Below are 22,391 nucleotides of genomic sequence, written 5' to 3' on the forward strand. Positions count from 1 at the left end.
ATTGGGAGGGCGGGGCCTGTGGAGGGAAGAAGGACCTCTCAGAAGAGATGAAAGGGACCTGAGGGAGAAAAGGTAGGACCTGCCAGAGGGCGGATAGGGACTGCAGAGTAGGTGAAGGTGGGGCCTGGATAGACCCTGGGCTTGGAGCTACAGGCTAGTGTATAAGCTAATGGAAGAAAAAACGGCAGCGGTTCGGCGCCCGAGGCAGGAGGCACCTGGCCTTTCTCGGTCGAGCGCTGTCTGTTGTGTCGCTAGGCGCCAGGAAGACCCTTTGCACCTGTAACCTATCCTGTGCCGGTTGAACAGGAGTCCTGGGAGGGAGGGAAAGGTGCCAAGGGCCCAGAGGCCCCCAGGCTTCTGACTTCGCTTTGCAGTATGGTGCAGTCTGGGTCTGTTCTGCCGGCCTCGGACTCCCTCCACGCTGGCTGAGTTCCCAGTGGCATGAGCGTCCTGATGCCATGGCTGTGGAAGGGTGGGGCTTGCACGGCAAGCTACCTCAGTTTCCCAGGAAGTGGGAATTCCCAGGACTGCGCCCTGTGCAACCACCTCTGTACCGCGGTTACAGTGAAGTAAGGTAGTGAAGACCCAGAGTGTGGAGCGCTCTAGAGAACACGGAGGAAGGCCTCCCACCAGCGGAGCAGCTGCCAGAGCAGAGGCCCCAGCACGGCCACTGCGCTGATTGGCTCTCCCTGCTTTGAAGGACAGCTGTGACACAGGTTTCCCGCCTCCTGGCAAGGAGGCCTATGGGAGCAGCTGGAAGCAGCAGGAAGCGCCACTCTCTCTTGTGAGCCTTGGGAGGAGGCTTCTAGGATGTGTGGTTGATGCTCTTCTCTGTGTTACCACTGACCTCATCGCCTCCCTGCTCCCGGGCCTTTGGGTCCCAGTTCAGCGCTGCTGTGTACTGCTCTGTGTGCAGACACAGACCAGGTGCCTGGGAAACAGTCGTGAAAAGGAGGAGAGTGAACGACAAGGAGAAGCCGCAGGAACAGTAAGGACACTACCCGCACCTTTAATTCCAGCATTGGAATGGTGGTGGCAGAGGCGGGCAGATCCCTGTGGGAGTTTGCTGTCAGCCTGATCTATAGAGCTAGTTCCAGGGCGACACAGTGAGACCTGATCTCAAAGAAAGGAAGAAGGAAAGAAGGAAAGAAGGAAAGAAGGAAGGAAGGAAAGAAGGAAGGAAGGAAGGAAGGAAGGAAGGAAGGAAGGAAGGAAGGAAGGAAGGAAGGAAGGAACCTGACCTCCCCATGAAAGACCCCCCCGGAGTGGGGAGACTCTCACTCAAGTCTTGGGATAACACCACCTTCCAGGAACTCACGAGAGATGCGTACTTGATGCAATCAGACGAGGTTTATTGACAGGACAGGAACCAGCGCTGGGGCCGAAACTTATTTCCCACGAAGGGGTAGAGGAGTTCCTCCCCGAGTAGCTGGGAGAGGGGGTATTTAGGGGAAGAAACCACAACCCAAAGGGGTAGGGAAGGTGTCATTGGAAAATTCCGAAAATACCAGTGATAATCACAAAGGGGTAACTCCCCGTTTCTCAAGATTATTCTCAAGATTATAATCTAACTTTATGGTCAGCTAGTTCCTGGAACAGAGTCACTGAACCGGCTAACCTAGATTTTTGGCTCTATTCTCCTGCTAGATTTTTGGCTCTATTCTTCTTTCTGCTAGCGGGGTCTGGATTTACCTGGGTCTTTCACCCACATTGGCATTAACCATTACTTCATTGTCACTTTAGATCTGGAAGAGTGGCCCTTCCAGTACGGTTCTATTTGTTCAGGGCCGCTTTGGCTATCTGGGGTCTTTTGGGTTTCATATAAATTTTAGGATTTTTGTTTCTATTTCTGTGGTGACTGTCAAGGGAGTTTTGGGTGAGATTGCATGGAATCTGTAAATTTCTTTTGGTAGAGTGCATGGGATGTCTTTTTCTAGTGTTTTCTTTGGTCTCTTCTACCGGAGATATAAAGTTCATTATAGAACTTCTTCAATTTCTTGACTAGGTTTATCTCTAGATATTTTTGAGGCCATTTGCAAATGGGGCTCTTTCCATGATTTCTTCCTCAAAATATTTGTTATCAGCATATAGGAAGACCTACTGACTTTGACTATTGATTCTGTACCCTGTCACTTTGGTGAAAGTAAGTGTTCATTTCTTTCAGCTTCTAGAAGCTTTCTGGTGCAATGTTTGGGTTCTTTTATGTATAATATCATAACATCCAGAAATAGGGCTAATTTGACTTTTCCTCTTTGTATCGCTTTAACTTCCTTCTCTGTCTTATTGCTCTGGTTGGTAATTTAAGCACTATATTGAAAAGATTGGACACAGTGAACAACCCTGCCTCATTCCTGTTTTAGTGGAATTACTTAGAGTTTTTCCTCTGTCTAGGATGATGTTAGCAGTGGTTTGGTATACATAGATTTATCTACTCTCTCCAGGACTGTATCATGAAGACATGTTAGGATTTGTCAAAGTTCTGTTCTACATCTGTTTAGATGTATGAGCTTTGTATTTAGCCCATTTGATTGATTTATTACATTTATTGATCTATGTCTCTTGAGCAATTCCTATATCTCTAGGACTAAGCCATCTTGATCATGGTGGATGATCTTTTTTATATATGCCTGTATTCAGTTTGAAAATATTTTATTGAGGACTTTTATATCCATGTTCTTCAGGAATATTGGCCTGTAGTTTTCTCTATTTTTCTGTGCCTATTTTTATAATTAGGATGATACTGGCTTCATAGAGGGAGTTTTAGGGTGTATGCCTTTTTTGGTTTGCTTGTTTGTTTGTTTTGTTGTTGTTTTTACTTAAGAAGTATTGCTTACAGACCCTCTCTGAACATCTGGTAAAAATCCACTGTGGATTCATCTGGGCCTGGACATTTTTAGCCAGAAGGCATTTCATCACTGTTTCTACCTCCTCTTCTGTTTCAGCTCTGTTTAGGTTGTTGATCTCTTCTTGGCTTGACTTTGGTAGTTTGGATGAACATAGAAATTTATCCACTTCTTGTGTATTTTCTACCTCAATGGAGTATGGGTTTTTCATAGAAATTTGTATTTTTTGGTGACTATTGTAATGTTTCCCTGTTCATTTCTGCTTCTTCTAATTCATGGCCTCTCTTTCTTTCTTTTGGTTGGTTGGGTCAAGGGTCTGTCAACTTGGTTTATCTTCTCAAAGCACCAGCTCTTAGAGTCATTGATTCTTTTTTTTTTAATTTATTATGTATACAATATTCTGTCTGTGTGTATGCCTGCAGGCCAGAAGAGGGCACCAGACCGCATTACAGATGGTTGTGAGCCACCATGTGGTTGCTGGGAATTGAACTCGGGACCTTTGGAAGAGCAGGCGATGCTCTTAACCTCTGAGCCATCTCTCCAGCACCAAGTGATTGATTCTTTATACTGTATCCTTTGTTTCTGTTTCATTCATTTCTGTTCTGATTTTTTTTATTATTTCTTCCCATATCCTAGGTTTGGATTTGGTTTGTTCCTGTTTTTACAAATTCTTTATTTGTGCTTTTTATGATTTTTTTTAATATAAGCACTTGGAACTAAAAACTTCCCTCCTAAGACTGTTTCCAGTGTGTCCCAGAAGGCCGTGTTCTGTTGTCTTTCATTCTCATTTAATTCCAGGAAGTTTTAAATTCTTTTGATTTCTTCTTCAACCCATTCATCACGCAGTGAGGTGTTGTTTAATCTCCACGGGTTTTTGCATTCCTAGAGATTCATTGCTGTTGATTTTAAGCCTTAGAGCACTGTGGTCTGAGAGAATATGCAGAGGTCATTGCAGTTGTCCTCAGTTTGTTAAGATTTGTTTTCTATGTCATGATGTGGTCTATTTTAGAGAGGCTTCTATTGCCTGTGAATTGAACGTGTGTTCTCCAGTGTTTAAACACTTAAGTGGGGTACTCTGTAGATAACTGCGGGGTCTGCCTGATTATGATGTCATTTAATTCTGATGTTTCTCTGTGTATATTTTGTTCAGATATCCTGTCTATTGCAGAAAGTGGGGTATTAATTGCTTACTTACTAATTATTGAGTTGGAGATAATCTGTGTCTTTCAGCTCAGTAGTACACTTTCTTTGAAATTAAGTGCATATATGTTTAGGGTGGTAGTGTCTTCTTGGTTAATTCCCTTAATAGAACGAGGTCCTTTTCTATCTCTTCTGATTTATTCCAGTTTGAGTTCTGTCTTGCAGGACAGCAGCACCTGCTGACTTCCTGGCCCCTCTTGCTTGGAGTAGGTCTTGTTCACCACTCAAAGGTGGTTCTGATCTTTGAAGGCAAGTGAGTTTCTTGTAGGTGCAAGGAGGTGAATTTTGTTTCTTAATACATTCAGCCAACCTGTGTCTTTTGATTAGGGAGTTGAGGCCATTAATATTTAAAGTTATTATTGGAAGGAATATGAGGCTGGGTGTGGCAGCACACACCATTAATCCTATTACTCAGGAGGCCAAGACAGAGGATCTCTGTGAGCTCAAGGCCAGCCAGGGCTACAGTGTGAGAACTTTCTAGTCTAGAAAGGGGTGTGGAGGGAGGAAGGTATGTGTTGGTTCTGCCTGTGTGTGTGTTCTTAGTCCAATTTTGTGTTCAATAATTATACTTTTGCTTCCTTTCTATAGTGTCTTGGGTCTACTTATTCCTCTGCTCAGTCCGAAGTAGTGCTTTTGTTATGCCTTGTAGAGTGGATCTGGTGGACATGAATTTTTTTAGCCTGTTCATATCGTTTTGGAAAGTTTTTTTTTCTCCTTCAACTGTCAGATAGCTTTTCTAGGTACGGTAGCCTATGTTGGCATCTGTGACCATGCAGAGCATGAAGTGCATTGCTCCAGGCCATTCTGGCTTTTCATTTTCCAACTGAGCAGTCAGTTGTTTTCCTGGGTTTTCCTTTATGTGTGGCTTCTAGTTTTTCTCTTGCAGTTTTCAATACTCTCTCTTTGTTCTTTCTTTTTAGCTATGTGAGGCTGTGGGGAATTCCTTTTCTAGTCCTGTCTAATTTGGTGCTTTGTGTATTTCTTGGGTTGGTGTGTGTCCTGTATGTGTGTATCTGTGTGTGTATGTGTCCATGTTTGTGTTGGTGTGTGTCCGTGTGTGTGTGTTTGTGAGTGTGTGTGTTCATGTCTGTGTGTGTGTGTGTTCATGTCTGTGTGTGTATGTGTCCATGTCTGTGTGTCTGTGTGTGTATGTGTCCGTGTCTGTGTATGTCTTTCCTTGGTTTGGAGAAATTTTCTCCTATGATATTATTGAATATTTAGTCTATGCCATTGACCTAGGATTCTTCTTCATCTATGCCTATAGTTCCAAGATTTTGGTTGTTTCCGCATGTCTTGAAGTTCCTGTGTATTTCTTTTGAGTGTTTTTAAATTTGTTCGTGTTCTTGGCCTGAATCACCCAATATCACTCTTTAGTCTTCACGTCCTGATATTCTGGCTTCTGCTTGCTTCATTCTACTTTCTCGGGCTTTCCACTGCATTTTCTGACGAGGTTAGTGCGTTCTTCAATGACATCTTCCCTTCAGCCTGAGTCCCTTCGTTATTTCTACCTCTTTATTCACTTTGGGTTTCAGATCCTAAATTGTCTTCATTAGTTTGCTCGGCTGTGTGTTTCTGCTTTCTCGGCATCACAGTCATTGCCAGTCTCTCTAAATTCATTCGTTTCTTTAAATTCCTTGTGCTCTTTGCTTACATGTTATGATTGTTCTTGTAAATTCTGTCCTGGGGTTCATCTACATAATTCTTATTGGAGAATGATTCTATGGTGGATGGGGGGACTGTGACATACTGTACCGGCCCTTCATATTTGTGGTTTTGGCTAAGACCTGGACACACAGACTTCCATTGGTTATGTGTCTGATATGAGATTTTAGGCAGCTTCTATGGAGGGCGAGCTTGATTTTTGGTCTGTTTATGTATCTTTGTTTTTGTTTTTTCTGTTGTTTCCCAAGCTTGGTTGATTTCACTCAATCAGACATGAGGAGTTGGTAGCAATGCCTTTGGTTGCTCAGTAGTAATTTTGATCAAAGGAATGGGGATAATTCCAATTCAGGGGTGACCAAAAAAGCATAGAATAGACAAATGCTTGGATCTGTTTAGGCTTTGCTACCTGAGTTCTGCCAGGGAATGTGAGGGTGGCACAGGTGGGGTCTTGGGCACACACCCAGCAGAGCCAGCATACGAGCTGTGTGACAGGCTCAAGGTTTGGGGTGACGTGCACAGGCAAGGTGCCAGGAACTCACCAGGCTGCACTGGAGCACAGAAGTCCCGGTCTAGATCTGGAGGTTGGGTGTGGTGCAAGCTGCCCAGGGTCTGGAGACTCAACAGACTGAGTCAGCTCATGGTATGTGCCACCTAGGCTGAGTTTGAAGGCTGGATATGGCATATGTGAGCTAGTATAAATGGAGACTGCTCTTTCGTTCCTGGCCGCCCAGACCCAAATAATCACACAGAAACTATATTAATTACAGCACTGTTTGGTCAATGGCTCAGGCATATTTCTAGCTAGCTCTTACATCTTAAATTAACCCATTTCTTTTAATCTATGTATTGCTACAAGTCTGTGGCCTACCAGTAAGGTTCTAGCATCCTCCTCCTTCAGCAGTTACATGGTGTCTCCTTGACTCCACCTACTCTCTTTATATATTCAGATTTCCCATCTGGTTTTACTCTGCTAAGCCATTAGCCAAAGCAACTTTATTCATCAACCAATAAAAACAGCACATGTACAGAAGGACATCCCACATCAGGCTAGCATCTTAGTGACTTGCCAGACTGAACTGGATCATAGGAAGTGTGACCCATGCTAGGTCTGGAGGTTGGGTATGGTGCTAGGGAATTTGGGAGCACAAGGGTCTCAACAGGCTAGGCTGGTTCCCAGGATGCTCTACCAGGCCCAAGCCTGGAGACTGGGAAGGGCACAGGAGCAGTCCACAGACTGGCCTGGTGCTCAAGATGTGAGAGTCTGGCTAGGTCTGGTGCCTGAGAAAGAGTTCAGGTGGCTAGGTCAGACAGACTCAGCAGGCTGGACAAGAGCACAGAATGTGTGACCCAGGTTAGGCCTGGAGGTTAGACATGGTACAATGTCGGGAACCAGCCTCGACAAAAGTACCTCTTGCCAGGGTAGAGGTATGGGGATTTAGAAAATATTAGTAAGAAATATGAAGACGTGAATGAAAATAATAAAACAGAGAAACATGGAATATCGGGAGGGAATTCCAGTGAGTACTGGAATTCGCCCTCATTTAATTGCTTAAAATACCCCTAAACCCTAAAAGGTAGGAGCAAGACAAAAAACTGTACTAACATGATACAAGGAAATGAATATACCAATTGAAGGTTGTGGGCTACAATACACAGTTAAACATTCTGTTGCTAGAACAAAACAAGTCACGCTCACACCCTAGACCAAAACATTCTGTAGGCAAACCACTCCATTGGTGGAATCCAAAGTTTTCTCCTTAAGGGAACTGAAACTTAGTTGGATCCATAGATTTTTTTTTCTTTTTTTATTAATATTTATTGAACTCTACATTTTTCTCTGCTCCCCTTCCTGCCTCTCCCCTCCCCTTCAATCCTCTCCCAAGGTCCCCATGCTCCCAATTTACTCAGGAGATCTTGTCTTTTTTTACTTCCCATGTAGACTAGATCTATGTATGTCTCTCTTAGGGTCCTCATTGTTGTCTAAGTTCTCTGGGATTGTGATTTGTAGGCTGGTTTTCTTTGTTTTGTGTTTAAAAACCACTTATGAGTGAGTACATGTGATAATTGTCTTTCTGTGTCTGGGTTACCTCACTCAAAATGATGTTTTCTGGCTCTATCCATTTGCCTGTAAAATTCAAGATGTCGATATTTTTTCTGCTGTGTAGTACTCCACTGTGTAAATACCACATCTTCCTTATCCATTCTTCAGTCGAGGGGCATTTAGGTTGTTTCCAGGTTCTGGCAATGACAAACAATGCTACTATGAACATAGTTGAGCACATGTCCTTGTGGCACGATTGAGCATCCTTTGGATATATACCCAAAAGTGGTATTGTTGGGTCTTAAGGAAGGTTGTTTCCTAATTTTCTGAGAAATCACAACACTGACATCCAAAGGGTCACTACCAGCTTGCATTTCCACCAGCAATGCAGAAGTGTTCCCTTTACCCCATAACCTCTCCAGCATAAGTTGTTATCAGTGTTTTTGATTTTGGCCATTCTTACAGGTTTAAGATGGAAGCTCAGAGTTGTTTTGGTTTGCATTTCTCTGATGACTAAGGATGTTTTAGGAACGTATCTACTTCTCTATACTTGAAATACAAGATCTGGCTTTTAGCCACCCCTGGTGACAATAACCTTGAGAGAGCAAAACTCTCTGGTCAAAATCTAGGTGGGACCTTTGTTTGAGGTAGAAACACAATAACATTGAAGACCTAGAGGTAAGTTCTAAACTCTCTGACCTTTGGTCAATGTGGGAATAGGCTCCCATTTTCAGGCCTTCACAGTACAAGCAAGCTAGGGTCAGGCAGACACAACAGGTTGGGCCCTTTCTGTCATCAACCATCACCTCCATCCTCAGTCAGTGGCAAGGCCTTGTCCTGCGTTCAGATCTTTGCATCACCCCTTACTAGGGGTCATGGTAACAGGCTTGAGCACAGTTCCTGCCTAAGGCCCCCACCTCACTGTTGCTACACACAGTGGAGAACTCTGCTGATCTGGGGAATAACAAGAAGCAGGTCATTTTCTCCCACGAGCAGGCAGACTGTGGTCAGCAGGGCCTGGAGAACAACGCTAGCTTCAGGTGACCTCACCACCTTTGCTCAGCATCTTCTGCATCAAAGAAGAGGGAAAGACCCATGTCACATGCCCAGCTCATCACTGCACCGCAAACAGTGTTGTTGATGGGACAGGGAAGCCGCCTGTAACTGCATGATTTGACTTCATAGTGAGATCCAGACTGGGAGAACCATTTCATAGTAAAGATCTCTACCACTCGTCTGCAGATCAGCTTGTTGTGTTTATGGGAGGGAGCAGTGTGTCCTGCTCCCATTTGCCATCTGGGACACCTCAGCTCTGCTTTGTAGCCTGGGCCCTAAAACACTGCATGTCTGAGGGAATTCTGTGTCCCTGAAGAGGTGACTTGGTGGTTATGCAGACAGACAGGAGCCCGCAGTGACTCCCTCCTCTTCTCTCTCACCGTCAAGCCTGAACCTGAGCAACAGTGACATCCTGACCATCTATGATGGTGATGAGGTTGTGCCCCACGTCCTGGGCCAGTACTTTGGCAACAGCAGCCCTCAGAAGCTGTACTCCTCCACGCCGGACCTCACCATCCAGTTCCACTCAGACCCCGCCGGCCTCATCTTTGGCAAGGGCCAGGGATTTATCATGAACTATATAGGTAGGTATTTCAACCCATCAGTCTTGTTTGTGTTGGAGGGAGGTTGTGCATGGTGATTTCCTGTAGGCACGTCTGTGTGGATGCTTCATGGCTGGTGGATCTGTCAATGGCTGGTGTAGCTCTCACATGCGGCCTTAGAGCACGGGCCCTCTAGTCATGAAGACCACGGTTTATATCCTAGCACTGTTGTGGAGCACCCTGTGGCCCTGTGTGAGTCAGCCAGCCACTCTGAGCACGCTCCTCTCATAGGTGGGAACGCTGAGGAAGTGGATGTAAGTATCTATTAAACAAGGCCTCGTGATGCCAAGGCTGGGTTTCAGGGCGCACACCCACTTCCCTCTCTTTGCAAGTTCGCAACTCTCATCTGCTCTGCCTCCTGAGCCAGCTTTCCCTACGGACACCCCTTCTTCCAAGTCACTGAACAGGGCAGCTCTGCCTACTCTTCTTCATATGCCTCAGGGCCTGGGCACGCAAGCAGGATACATCTTCCTGGGTTCTCAGTGTGACTGATGAATTCTTCATAAAACAAAGCCAAAAAGCAGCATCTGACCAAGTTCAAAGCCAGTTCACATCCCACCTTCCATCCCCACCACCACCATCACCATTGCCGCCACCACCCCCATCCCCACCACCATCACCACTGCCACTAACAACAACAACCCCATGCCCACCACTCCCACCACCATCCCCATCCCCCACTAACATCAATAACCCCTTCCCCATTCCCATCACCACCAACACCACAACTACAGTAAACACCACCACTTAAACAACTACAATCACCAAAACCAGCCCCTCATCTACAACTACCACAACATATACAACCGCCAGAACCACAGTCACACCACCAATTCTATGACCACATTCATCACTGCTACCACCGAGAGAGAGAGAGAGAGAGAGAGAGAGAGAGAGAGAGAGAGAGAGAGAGAGAGGAGAGGAGAGTTGTTATCTGGTCTCCTTGCTCACAGAGTTAACTAGAGTTGACAAGGGACAAGTGATTTGGTGCCTCCATGCTGCCCGCTGGAGAAAAGCAAAACCTCCATTGTCTAGTAATGGCCTCTGAAAACCGAAGACTGACCAGTGTAGGCCACTCGGCCATGGCCACCCAGGTAGACATGGTGCCAACTAAGTAAATTCTGACTGTGACTCCTGCCACAGAGGGGACAGAGTCCTCCACAAGGTGTGGCATGGCAGCTCCCACTGGGGGTCAGCCGAGCAAACCTTTTTGTCTGAAGGCATTTGACAGAGGAAGCTTGCAGTACTCGCTTCCACTTCCAGCCTGAGTGCTCTCTCTCTCTCTCTCTCTCTCTCTCTTTCTCTCTCTCTCTCTCCTCTCCTCCTCTCTCTGTTTCCCTTTCTCTGCCTCTCTCTCCTCATCTCCCTTCCCCCTCCCTCTCCCCTTTCCCCTTCCCCTCCACAACCCACTAAATAAATATCCAACCTCACTCCGCATGGTGTACATGCCTATCATCTCTGTCTCTGACCTACCGTGGCTCCTCGTGGGACCAACTGACCCATTGAGGTCTCTCACCTGCCGCAGGACTCCCTGCCACCTGCTGCCCCTCAGGGAACAGAGCTTTTTTATTTTTACCATTACACTTACCCCCTTTCTTCCTTTCCGTCCATGTTCCAGCAGGTGAAGCTGAGCCCCAAATCCAGAACTTGGCTGATTTTTTTCAAAGACCTAAAAATAGGGGCCCCTGCTTCCCTTCAGGCAACTCTAGAAGCTTTCTCCCTGTCCCCTTCCTTCAGACAGCAGGGAGAGGTCCTTTCTCCAAATAAAACTGTGCTGAAATCCTGGAGGAAACCCCTGTTAACTGCTCAGGGTAGCTTTCCTCAGGCAGCTGAGGCCACTGCTGTCCCCAAGAGCTATAGAATTGCCTCAGGTCTGCGCCCATGCAGTCTGACACAAGCACAGGAAGAGTGACAGCTCTGTAGGAGGTAGAGTGGATCCCAGCTCAGTGGCACCTCTGGGTGTCCTGGGTTGTGGCAAATGTTCTTCAGCACCGTGCAGCTTGAGCTGAAGAATTTGCAAGTGGTTGCTGTCACTCATGGTAAGCAGTTGTCTTGCTGTGAACTGATCCTCCACAGTTCAGGTAGCAGCTAACTGCACCGGACTCTGTCCCAAACCTAAGGAAGATGTTTTGTTTTAAAGAGGTGTCACGGAACGACTCCTGCTCAGATTTGCCTGAGATCCAAAATGGCTGGAAAACCACTTCCCACACTGAGCTGGTCAGGGGAGCCCGGATCACCTACCAGTGCGACCCTGGCTATGACATCGTGGGGAGCGACACTCTCACCTGCCAATGGGACCTGAGTTGGAGCAGCGACCCCCCATTTTGTGAAAAAAGTAAGAGTCATTTTTTCTCTCCCTAAGTCCCTCCCAAGAACACGCATCACACATAATCAACCCTACCTGTTTAAGGTCGGAGCGGTGGGGACTGTGGAGAATGAGAGAGTCCAACCAGTGTGGTCATGATGCTGAGTCTTTAAAGTGTCTGTAGTGCCAAGTTAGGCAAATCAAAGCCATCCGTCCAGTTCTAGGCTTCCACCACAGGCAGCCAGGCTCCTTCCTTCTGACCGCCCCGGGAATGCAGGGCCACAGGGCCAAGCATGGACAATACCTGTGCCCCTGCCATGAAAGGGGGATAAGAAAAGCAGGGGCTGCTAGTTTCTTGCTGACATCCTCTGCCACGGAAGGAGCTGGGCTTTGACACGGCCTCTTCTCCTGGCCAATTTCTCCCCACTTCCTGCATCAAATCCCCAACCCCAACCCTGTTGTGGGGACCTCCAGGTGACATTTTAATGCTCCTGTTCCACAAGATTAGACTCAGAATAACTCAAGAATCACAAGTGTTGGCGGAGGGCAAGGGTGATGGGCAGCGACAGAGTAGGGAAGGAAAAAAGACAGCAACACAGGGAGACCTACTGAGGAGCCATGGTCAGCCACATATATACGTGTGACAGCTATGGCACCGGCACACTCAGAAGGACCCAGGGAGGCAGGAGGGTAGGTGGATGGGTGGGTGGGTGGATGGATGGATGGGTGGATGGATGGGTGGGTGGGTGGGTGGGTGGATGGATGGATGGATGGATGGATGGATGGATGGATGGGTTTATAGATACAGATGGGCCTGGTCTGTACATTGGTCAATACTGACATTTTCTATGTAGGTATTTCTCTACCTTTCCCCATGTATAGATGTCTGCTCATATCTGTCAATAGATATATGTGTGGGAGATATTTTTGTGGCTTCCTAGACATAGATATCTATGCAGATAAGACAGTTATAAACCATATGCTTGATATACAGCATGTATTATATATACATATATACAAGGTAACTGATGCATAACTATATATGTGGCATATGACTATGTCTATGTCTATATAAAGCTCTATCTTGATGATTCTAGATGGACAGACATACAGACAGGATAGAGGGACAGATGGACAGAGGATTGAGGGATTAGTGGACAGACAGATGGCTTACAGGTAGGAATAGCTGCAGAAGGTATTCCACATGGAGGGATGCACACACATAAACTGTCAGTGGCTGAGGAAGGTGGACATCGTCCGCACCACTCGGGTATTCACTTCCTTCCTTTCTAATTAGTTTACTGCTTCCCTTTTATCTGTATCGATTTTCTAATAAAAGTGTAATTGATGCTTGTTTTCTAGTGTCAGGCATTACAGAGAGCAGGGACAACCCTCGCTTTGTTCCTCCCACTCTGGCCACTGCTAGGGATTTCATAGAATGGGTGCTCAGACTAAGTCCTTCCCTCCCCACTGTGCTCAGCCCACATACACACCATGCTCACCCTCCTGAAGTGCTCCCCGCCCATGCTCACCCTCCTCACAGTGCTCCCCGCCCATGCTCACCCTCCTCAAGTGCTCCCCGCCCATGCTCACCCTCCTCACAGTGCTCCCCACCCATGCTCCTCCTCAAGTGCTCCCCGCCCATGCTCACCCTCCTCACAGTGCTCCCCGCCCATGCTCACCCTCCTCACAGTGCTCCCCGCCCATGCTCACCCTCCTCACAGTGCTCCCCGCCCATGCTCACCCTCCTCACAGTGCTCCCCGCCCATGCTCACCCTCCTCACAGTGCTCCCCGCCCATGCTCACCCTCCTCACAGTGCTCCCCGCACATGCTCATCCTCCTCACAGTGCTCCCCTCCCATGCTCACCCTCCTGAAGTGTTCCCCACCCATGCTCACCCTCCTCACAGTGCTCCCTGCCCATGCTCATCCTCCTCAGTGATGATTTGATACTTTAGATGTAGGTTTGGGTCCTGGTGAAAACCTTGGGGGAGTTTTCAGTAATACATTAAAATTTATTTCTCCTCCCACCTGACCTATGTCCCCGAAGGGCAAAGGACTGACGTAATACGCTCTTGAGATCTCCCCGTAAGTCTTGGCGACCCGTGGTGTCACTGTGCATCCGTGTGCTCCTCTCTCCGCAGTTATGTACTGCACCGACCCCGGGGAGGTGGAGCACTCCACCCGCCTCATCTCCGACCCCGTGCTGCTGGTGGGCACCACCATCCAGTACACCTGCAGCCCTGGGTTCGTTCTCGAAGGGAGCTCGCTTCTCACCTGCTACAGTCGCGAGACAGGGACTCCCATTTGGACATCCCGCCTGCCCCACTGTGTCTGTGAGTTTGCGTTCAAACTGCGGTCATTGTTTCAGGCTGGCTTCTCCCACTACCTGCTACCGAGGAGACCGCCCTGGGGAAAGATCACATTGCATGTGTTGTTACCACCACACACCATGACAGTTGGCACTGGCAGGCACTTATGCAAAGGCTTTCAGGTAAACCCTGAAACTCCGTCAGCCCTCTGCCAGTGTCCCTCACCTCTCTCTTGTTTTCTCATTAAGAGGAGGGTGTTGGGGCTGGAGAGATGGCTCTGTGGATGCCACACTAGCTTCAGGGCTGAGTTTGGGTCCCCAGCTCCCACAGAAATGCAATGAACTGAAGTACGTGGTGTTAAGTCTTGGCGAGTACTTGGCCAGGTCGAGTTCCACAGGGAGAGATGGAGGAAGGGCATGCAAGGCTCAGAAAGTGGCCACCACCTAGTTAACAAAGTTCAGTTGCAAGGCCAGGCTTCTGGTGAGCCCAGGAGTCCTGCCCATGGCAACTATAGACCAGGACTGTGTAACCAGCAGAGAGCTTCACACGCCATTGAGGTTTGAAGCAGCTGTGTTCCCAGTGCCCATGTCTGGCGGCTCACAACCACCTGTAACTTTAGCTCCAAGGGGTCTGACTTCCTCTTCTGCGCTCTGACGGCCACACTCTGACAGACACACAGAAATTCAAACAGTCGGCCATACAGGCTGGGAGGTCACCAAGAGGTGTGGGCAGTTGAGACCCCAGATAATACACCTGAGCCTCAGAAGCCTAGGGGAGAACAGAGCCTTGGCAGGGGACAGCTGGTGGCCTGGCTGCTCCTCCAAGGGGAGTCCATTCTGTGACCTGTCAACCAGGCCTGGCCCCCAAGGACTCCAACAGCAAGAAGCCCCACAAACAGACAGGCAAAGCCCCTGAAAAGCACAGAGGCCCTGTCCTGGGGCGGCTGCTCACGGCTCTGCTGTGAGCCTGGCCTTAGGCAGCGCGCCAATACCTCAGCTCCTCTGTTGCTGAAAGGAAAAGCCCTGAGGTGTGTCGCTTCTGATAGAGAAGAAAGAGAAAATGAAGTCCTAGAGACCTCACCTCTCCTCTGCTTGTGACCAAGAAGGACCTTGGTCCTCAGGTTCACCTGTATCTGCCTATGCAAATTATGGAGCCAAGATTCACAAGGTGTAGAAGCCTTCGTTACTATAACCAGGCCCTTGAGGCAGACTGATTTAGAAAGAAAAAGGGTTCATTGAACCCCCAGTTGTTAGTCCAACGGCAGCTAGTCTGATGTACATCTTGACCAGAGTTTGTGCTGAGGCCAAGAGCTGAGGTCAGGGTCCCATCATCCATAATGGAACAGCCGAACGGCCCCTGGACTTCTACCAGGTCCCATCTCCCACAGCACCACCCTGGGGAGCAAGCCCTCATGCATGGACCTTTAGGGACACACAACATCACGGCATGATCTCTGGGCCCGCCCAGTAACTCCCGAATGCTCAGACACACCATTCTTGCAACCAAGGCTGCAAAGACACCCTGGGGGTGGCCACCAAAGCCCAAAGATCCCCAAGCCTGAGCCTCCCTCCCCTGGGACCAGTGTTCCTGGAAATATCCGTGTCAGGTGCAGGGCTGAGTGGAACTGGCTCCCCTGACACCCATACTAATGAGCTCACAAGTCATAGCAGGTGTCAGGATACTAGAAAGCTCTGGGAGAACCTGGGGGAGGAGAGAGGGAACGTTCCTTCTCATGGTCGCCTGGGCGGGAGGCTGAAAATGGAATTGAACCAGACTCAGATTGTAGCTCGGCCCCTTCCTCCTTGTCAGACACTGACAAATGAGGTGCCTCGGTTTACCTATCTATAAAATGGCAATGCAGCGAGCTGTTGACAACGGAGGCAAATTTCCCACAAAACCTGTCTGCACCGGCTGTTGGCTGAGCGACTGTGACAGGTGACCCAGTGGTTCTTTGCCACAGCTGAGAAGGGAGGAAGACAGTCGGACCCGAGGCTCCAGGTCTCCTGAAGACCTGACAAAGAATTTCTGAACCACGTGTGGTGTTTGGTGTACCGATAGCCCCAGCACTGCTGAGGTAGGAGGACTGCAAGGTCAAGGCCAGCCTGGTCTGCAGAGTGGCGAGACCCTGCCTCCAAACAAGCAAAGATGGCTGAGGGTGTGGCGGTGAGACAACACAGGAATTTGGTCTTGACTGCTTGGAGACGTAGAATGGCTGTCATCTATCCAAAGTGAACATCCAATTACTTCAGACATGAACTAAATGACAAATTAGCCCATTGGCCATATTGTGATGTCACCTCTTCTCTGCGAACCCAACTAGGCTTGCAGTCACCTAGGAGACACACTTCTGGACATATTCATGCTGCATTTCCAGAGAGAAGTCGCCGTCACTGATACCATCCCTTGGGCTGAATAAAAAGGGGGTTTCATCTCTCTGTCTCCTAACTGTGTGCACAGTGTGACCCGCTGCCTCAACCTCCTGCCACCATGTGCTCCTCGCCCCGTGGACAGCATCCTCAACTGTGAGACAGAATAGACCCTTCCTTCCTGAGCCATGCAGGAATGTGTCACAGCAACCAGGAAACAGTGACAGATGTGTCAAAGCTAACTGTAGATGGCACTGGGCTTTCAGAACAGCACCCTGCAGCCAGAATGGCAGCCACACCTGTGATCCCAGGAAGGATTACAGAGAAATCTCCTGGGGTGCTGCTGCCACCTTCTGGTCGGTCATTTCTGGGTACCACAGGGATTGCGCTGGACTTTCCAGGTGTCCCTCTGTTCTTGGAAGATGGAGGCCGAATTCCCCTCAGAGTTCGGAACTGCTGAGCTCCGGGAGAACAGAAACCATCTCACTGCCTCCACTCCAGCTGGCTCCCAGAACAGGCCTGGCGCAGACAGGGTGCCTGTTCAGCTGTCTACCGAGTGGCACGCACAGTTGGTGGTGGCTGCAGGACCTTAGGCCGACAGGGCCTGGTGAACTTTCTCCATGAAGCTAGCCTCTCGCTTCAGCTGAATAAGCAAACCAGAAAGATTAGAACCCACGTTTAGCCTGGACAGCACAGCACACTCTCATCCTCTCCTCCCTGGGTGGAGATAAGCAGGAAGTTCATGAGTTCAAGGCTAACCTGAGCTACAGAGTGAGACCCTGTCATTAAAAACCAAAGGCTAGGAATGTAACTCACTGGTCAAGTGTTTGTTTAGAGTACCTAAGACTCAGAAAATAAACTAAAAATGGAAATAAATTTAAAAGTCCTCCCTCCCACAAGTGCAGGCTCACTCTTCAGGATTTAACAATCCCTCGCTGTGCCTCAGATCCCATCCGTGAAAGCTGTAAAGCAAGGAGTCTTGGGGATTTCCCAGGAGGCGCTGCGGCATGATTGTGGGCTTGACGGCAAGGCTCAGACTGTGCCCAGAGCCAAGGGCAGACTTGAAGTCTATGGATGACCTTCGTTTCTTGGCACGACAGCGTTGGCCAAGCCTGGTCCTCTGAGCCACTCTCGGGAGCTGATTTGAAGGGGACTCTGCACAGGTGACACCCTTCCTCTCTTGGAGGAGGGCTCTCCAGCACGTGAGACTGCATCTGTCTCCTTCCACATGTGTGTCTAGTGGACTCCCGAGAGTGTGAAGTGCACGGCACCGAGTGACCTGCCCAGTTTTTCTGCAGGTTCCACAGCCAGGCAAGGCTCTAGGAAATGGGTGTGAGTGCCTGCCAGGATGTGCCCACACTATCACTGACATCTGAGATACACCGTCCAAGATAAGCCTCCAATTGTACGGTGGCCAGAAAGGGCCCTTTCTGCTCAGCCACATTGTGTTGGTCACTCTGTTAGTTTCTCTGGCAGAGAAAAGGTTCTAGCCTGGCCCTGTGTTCTGCTGTGTGCCTCTGGCCTCAGCCTTGTGGGGCCAAGCCTGGATTTGTTTTATTTATCTCGGTGAACACCGTGAGGACAAAAATGCCATCAAGAAGCAATTTCAAAAGGAAGAGGTTGATTCTGGCTTACAGTGGAGGGGCTGCGATCCAGCGTGGTGGGGGTGGGGAATGGGGGGTGGGAGCAGTTAGGTCACATCTGCACTCAGGAAGCAGAGAGGGAACAGGAAACCAGGCCAGGAAACCTCAAGGCCCGCCCCCAGAGATACACATCCTCCAGCGAGGCTTCACCACTTAAAGGTACAGTGACCTTCCCCATCAGTGCTCCAGCCAGGCCACAAGGGCTCAGTCACACGAGCATGCAGGTGACACTTTGCGGTGCCATTCACATGACAGCGTGCCTCATTCTTATGTGCTGGCCTGTGGTAACCATGCAGGATGCAGCTGACTGAAAACCTGGGTCCTGTGACCCAAAGCTGGTGCTGGGCACTGGGGTCCTGAATGAACCCAGTATAAAGCTGAGTTCCGGGAAGGGGAGCACTGGAGAAAGCACACACACTACACCGGCACCCACTACCACACACGGTGCTGGAGACATTCCAGAAGCTCCAAGGACACTGAAATTCCCAGGAACAGAGTCAGCAAGGGGTCGTTAGATGATGCGTCTTACAAAACAAGAGGCAGCACCATTTCAGGCCCTTGCTGTGGGTCACAAGTCTGGGGTCCTTGTAGAGCCCTCAGTCCACACCATGTGGATCCCTGATGGCAGCGCATACCACAGCCAGGTGTCTCACCCGCCACAGCGAAGCTGCATTTTCTAGAAAGAAGTTCCCATCTCAGGCAGTGCTACCACAGATGAGGTGTCCCAACCCTTCCAGGTTCACAGCTGAAAGCAAGTCTTGGATCCTGGCCATACTCAGGGGACAGTCCCAGGAGGTGAGACCACAAAGCCATCTCCACTTCTGTCTGCGCAGCTCACCGGTGACAAAGGGAGAGAACACATGGGGGGGGGGGGAGAAAGAGAGAGAGAGAGAGAGAGAGAGAGAGAGAGAGAGAGGAGGAGGAGGAGGAGGAGGAGGAGGAGGAGAAGAGAAGAGAAGAGAAGAGAAGAGAAGAGAAGAGAAGAGAAGAGAAGAGAAGAGAAGAGAAGAGAAGAGAAGAGAAGAGAGAAGAGAAGGGGGGGGAGACCATTCATGAAGAGAGAGGAGAGGGCCCTTCACACGGCAAGGTGCTCGTGTTTAGTGTGAGGTCGGCACAGTCACTGGGGAGGGGATGAAGTGGCCCTGAGGGACAGTTAAGAGCAGCTGTCAAATGCTTCCAGGTCCTGTGGGTCTAGACAGGCCAGTTCCCCCAAGTCCTGGACGGAGGACTGTGGGTTTGAGAAGCTGGGTTACACTTGGAAGACGGAAGCCTAGGCCGCAGGCTTGCCTCGGGTCCCTTCTCGCCTGAGGCTTGCTCACCTGCTGATGAAGCTCACTCTCTCTCATTTTCTGAACTGCGGGGCTGCGAGTGCAGGAGGCAACACCTGAAGCCACCGCTCTTCTCAAGCCTGAGTGAGACCCCGCTGGTAGGGCTCTGTGGAAACACTGGAACCTGTGTGCATAGTCAGTGAGAACATAGCACGGGGTAGCTGATGTCAAGACTGCATACGGGTCCTCAAAAATAAAAATGGGGCTACCCTGGGACCCAGCGTTTATCTTTCTGGGTATCTACCTCCAAAGAACCAGAAGTGGAACTCAGCGGATTCACACAGTCACGGTGACTTCAGTACTGTTCACATTAGCCTCCCTTGGAGGTAAGCCACGTGTCCACCAATGGGAAGTGGGGACACAGGACATGGGCTGCGTGTTGACAGAACTACTCAGCCGACGCGAAGAGAGACCTCAAGGACCTTTGCTAAGAGATAGAAGCCATTCCTCCCAGAGTAGACACCCGTGGGAATCCCTGCCTTCCTCGGGTTCACGAAGACAGGAAACAGGAAGCTGGAGTGAGGGGAAGCCTTAATGCTGGAGGCTCCAGCAAGGCGCCCTGCGTCCTGGAGATCAGCTGTTCACGCTAAGGAAGTCGGTAACCTGTGTGAGGATTTTGCCACAATTTAAACTCTTGTAAAAGTTTTCAGGATTTGTGGCGCTAAGCAATGTTTGCTGGCTGTCTCCCAAGGACAAATGTTTCACCCAGAAAGTTCCACTCTAGGTCTCCCAGGAATTGGCTGCGTTGGCAGTACCCAAAATCAGCCACCAGGGGGCAGTATGAACCTATTGGTTGCGGCCACTTAAGGCTCTTGGCCTTTGATTCCACAGACCAGTCTCTGCAGGACAATTGTCCTGAATAATTTACAGTGTGGGCACTGCTGGGTGGAAGAAGAACACTAGAAACTTGGTGGCAGGTAGCATTAGGGAAAGATTCCTGGACGAGAAATGTTGAAGGATGGAGACCAAACCTGGACATGCCAGATGGGCTCTGGAGGAGTGGACAGGCTTTTTTTTTTTTTTCTGAATATTTATTATGTTTTATTGATGATTTTCTTTTTTTTTTATTCTTTTTTACTTAAAATTTCCAACTGCTCCCCGTTTCCCATTTCCCTCCCCCTCCTCCCACATATTGCCCCCTCCCCCCGCTCCCCTCCCCCTATCCCCACTCCACTTCTCCTCCCCCTAGTCCACTCCCCCTCCCTCTCGATACTGAAGAGCAGTCCAAATTCCCTGCTCTACATGAAGACCAAGGTCCTCCCACTTCTGTCTAGGTCCAGGAAGGTGAGCATCCAAACAGGCTACGCTCCCACAAAGCCAGTTCATGTATTAGGATCGAAACCTAGTGCCATTGTCCTTGGCTTCTCATCAGCCTTCATTGTGGACAGGCTTTTTAATCGATCACACCAACTTCCGTCACTTACTGAGTGCCCTCCACATGGCAGGGATGCTTCCCACCTCTTACATCCATTGTTCTTTGGAGTCCTGTGGTCGTATTCCCATTTGCTAAGGAGAAAACGGAAGCTCAGAGAGGGTGTAATACTTTCTGGAAGTCACACAGCTAGTCAGTGAAAGAACTGAGATTTCTAACCTGATCCCACCACCGTAATCATTCTGTGGTGTTCACATGTAGTATGTGCCCCAAGATGGGAGAGAGCAAGAGGGATGGAAACCATCTGGGTGTAGGGTAGGGCCCTGAGAGGGGATGCTGTGGATGGGCTACCCGGATACTGGTACTGAGTCTGAGACAGACTCTCAGAGCCTGTGTCTGGCTTCATTTCAGCTGAGGAGTCCCTGGCATGTGACAATCCAGGGCTGCCTGAGAACGGCTACCAGATCCTATACAAGAGGCTGTACCTGCCCGGAGAGTCCCTCACCTTCATGTGCTATGAGGGCTTTGAGCTCATGGGCGAAGTGACCATCCGCTGCATTCTGGGACAGCCGTCCCATTGGAGTGGGCCCCTGCCCATCTGTAAAGGTAAAGAGACCTGGGGATCCAGGTCAGGGCTGGCTGGCTGGCTCCAGGAGAAGCTGAGCTTGCTCTGAGGGTGGCCTTTGTGGCCTCGGGGGATCCAAATCCAGTGGGTGCCTGTCCAGTATGTTTTCTTCCTTTGGTTCATACATTTGTTTCTTGAGACAGAGTCTTGTGTAGCCTGGGCTAGCCTCAAACTTTCTTTGTAGCCAAGGCTGGCCTTGAACTCACGAGCCTCCGGCTTCCACCTCCCAAGTGCTGGGATTACGGGTGTGTACCGCCACACCTACTCTCGGTTCCTTTTTTAGTACCAGAACAAAATATCTGAGAACAGAGTTTACAAAGAGTGGAAGTCTGTTTGGTTCAGCCTTGTGGAGGCAGAGAGTCCAGCACAGTACTGCACCTGTGGGGATCCGTGCTGCCCAGTGGTGTGGCAGGGCCATCTCATGGTGGGACAGAGAGAGCTTGCCAGCTCCTACAGAGTCACTGAAGCCCAGTCACCACCCAAAGCCACACCCCCTCAAACAGCAGCAACCTGTAAATCTAGGAATTAATTCTCTACTTGAGGACACATTTGGAGTGCTGCAGCTAGCTAGTTTCTTAGCCAGGGTTAGTGTCACTGCTCGGTGGTGACCTCCGTTAGTCCAGATGTAATCAGGAGTCCTGGAACCTACCAGAGTAGCCAGAGTAGCCTGGCTGCTATCCCTACAGTCTTCCCACATAAGCCCACTTCCAGGCTCTGCCTCCGAGAGTGCCCAGGTCCGGGCAGTTCAGTGCTTGGCCAGCACAGTGACTTTGGTGACAGAGCACAGATATCACCCCTGGTACCTTGAATACCAGGGCTTTATAAAAAAAATATGAGCTTATGAAAATAATTTTACAAGGAATGCAGAACCCACCCAGTAAATACAGGCGACAGACGCAGTGCACAGGCTGAGTTACATGGGTTTCACAGCCAGAGCCGGTGTCGGAATCTTGAGTCACACCTCTTAGAAACAACATAAAAAGACCCCATGAAGAGGCCAATAGTCAGAGGTGGGGATCACATAGCCATCTTCCCAG

At 49.3% G+C, this 22,391-nt stretch overlaps 1 protein-coding gene across 3 annotated transcripts in view; it reads left to right on the forward strand.

Annotated features, from left to right (window-relative positions):
* Positions 1–22,391, forward strand: part of Sez6l (seizure related 6 homolog like) — a 161,362-nt gene that overhangs the window by 130,248 nt on the left and 8,723 nt on the right. For all 3 annotated transcript variants that reach the window (XM_057763576.1, XM_057763577.1, XM_057763579.1), the window contains exons 10-13: positions 9,190–9,386; positions 11,545–11,739; positions 13,853–14,044; positions 21,141–21,335. In XM_057763576.1, the coding sequence (XP_057619559.1) occupies positions 9,190–9,386; positions 11,545–11,739; positions 13,853–14,044; positions 21,141–21,335 (779 nt within the window). The remainder of the gene's footprint in view (positions 1–9,189; positions 9,387–11,544; positions 11,740–13,852; positions 14,045–21,140; positions 21,336–22,391) is intronic.

Source organism: Chionomys nivalis, chromosome 3 (assembly GCF_950005125.1).
Source record: "Chionomys nivalis chromosome 3, mChiNiv1.1, whole genome shotgun sequence".
In the NCBI taxonomy this organism is placed as follows: domain Eukaryota; kingdom Metazoa; phylum Chordata; class Mammalia; order Rodentia; family Cricetidae; genus Chionomys; species Chionomys nivalis.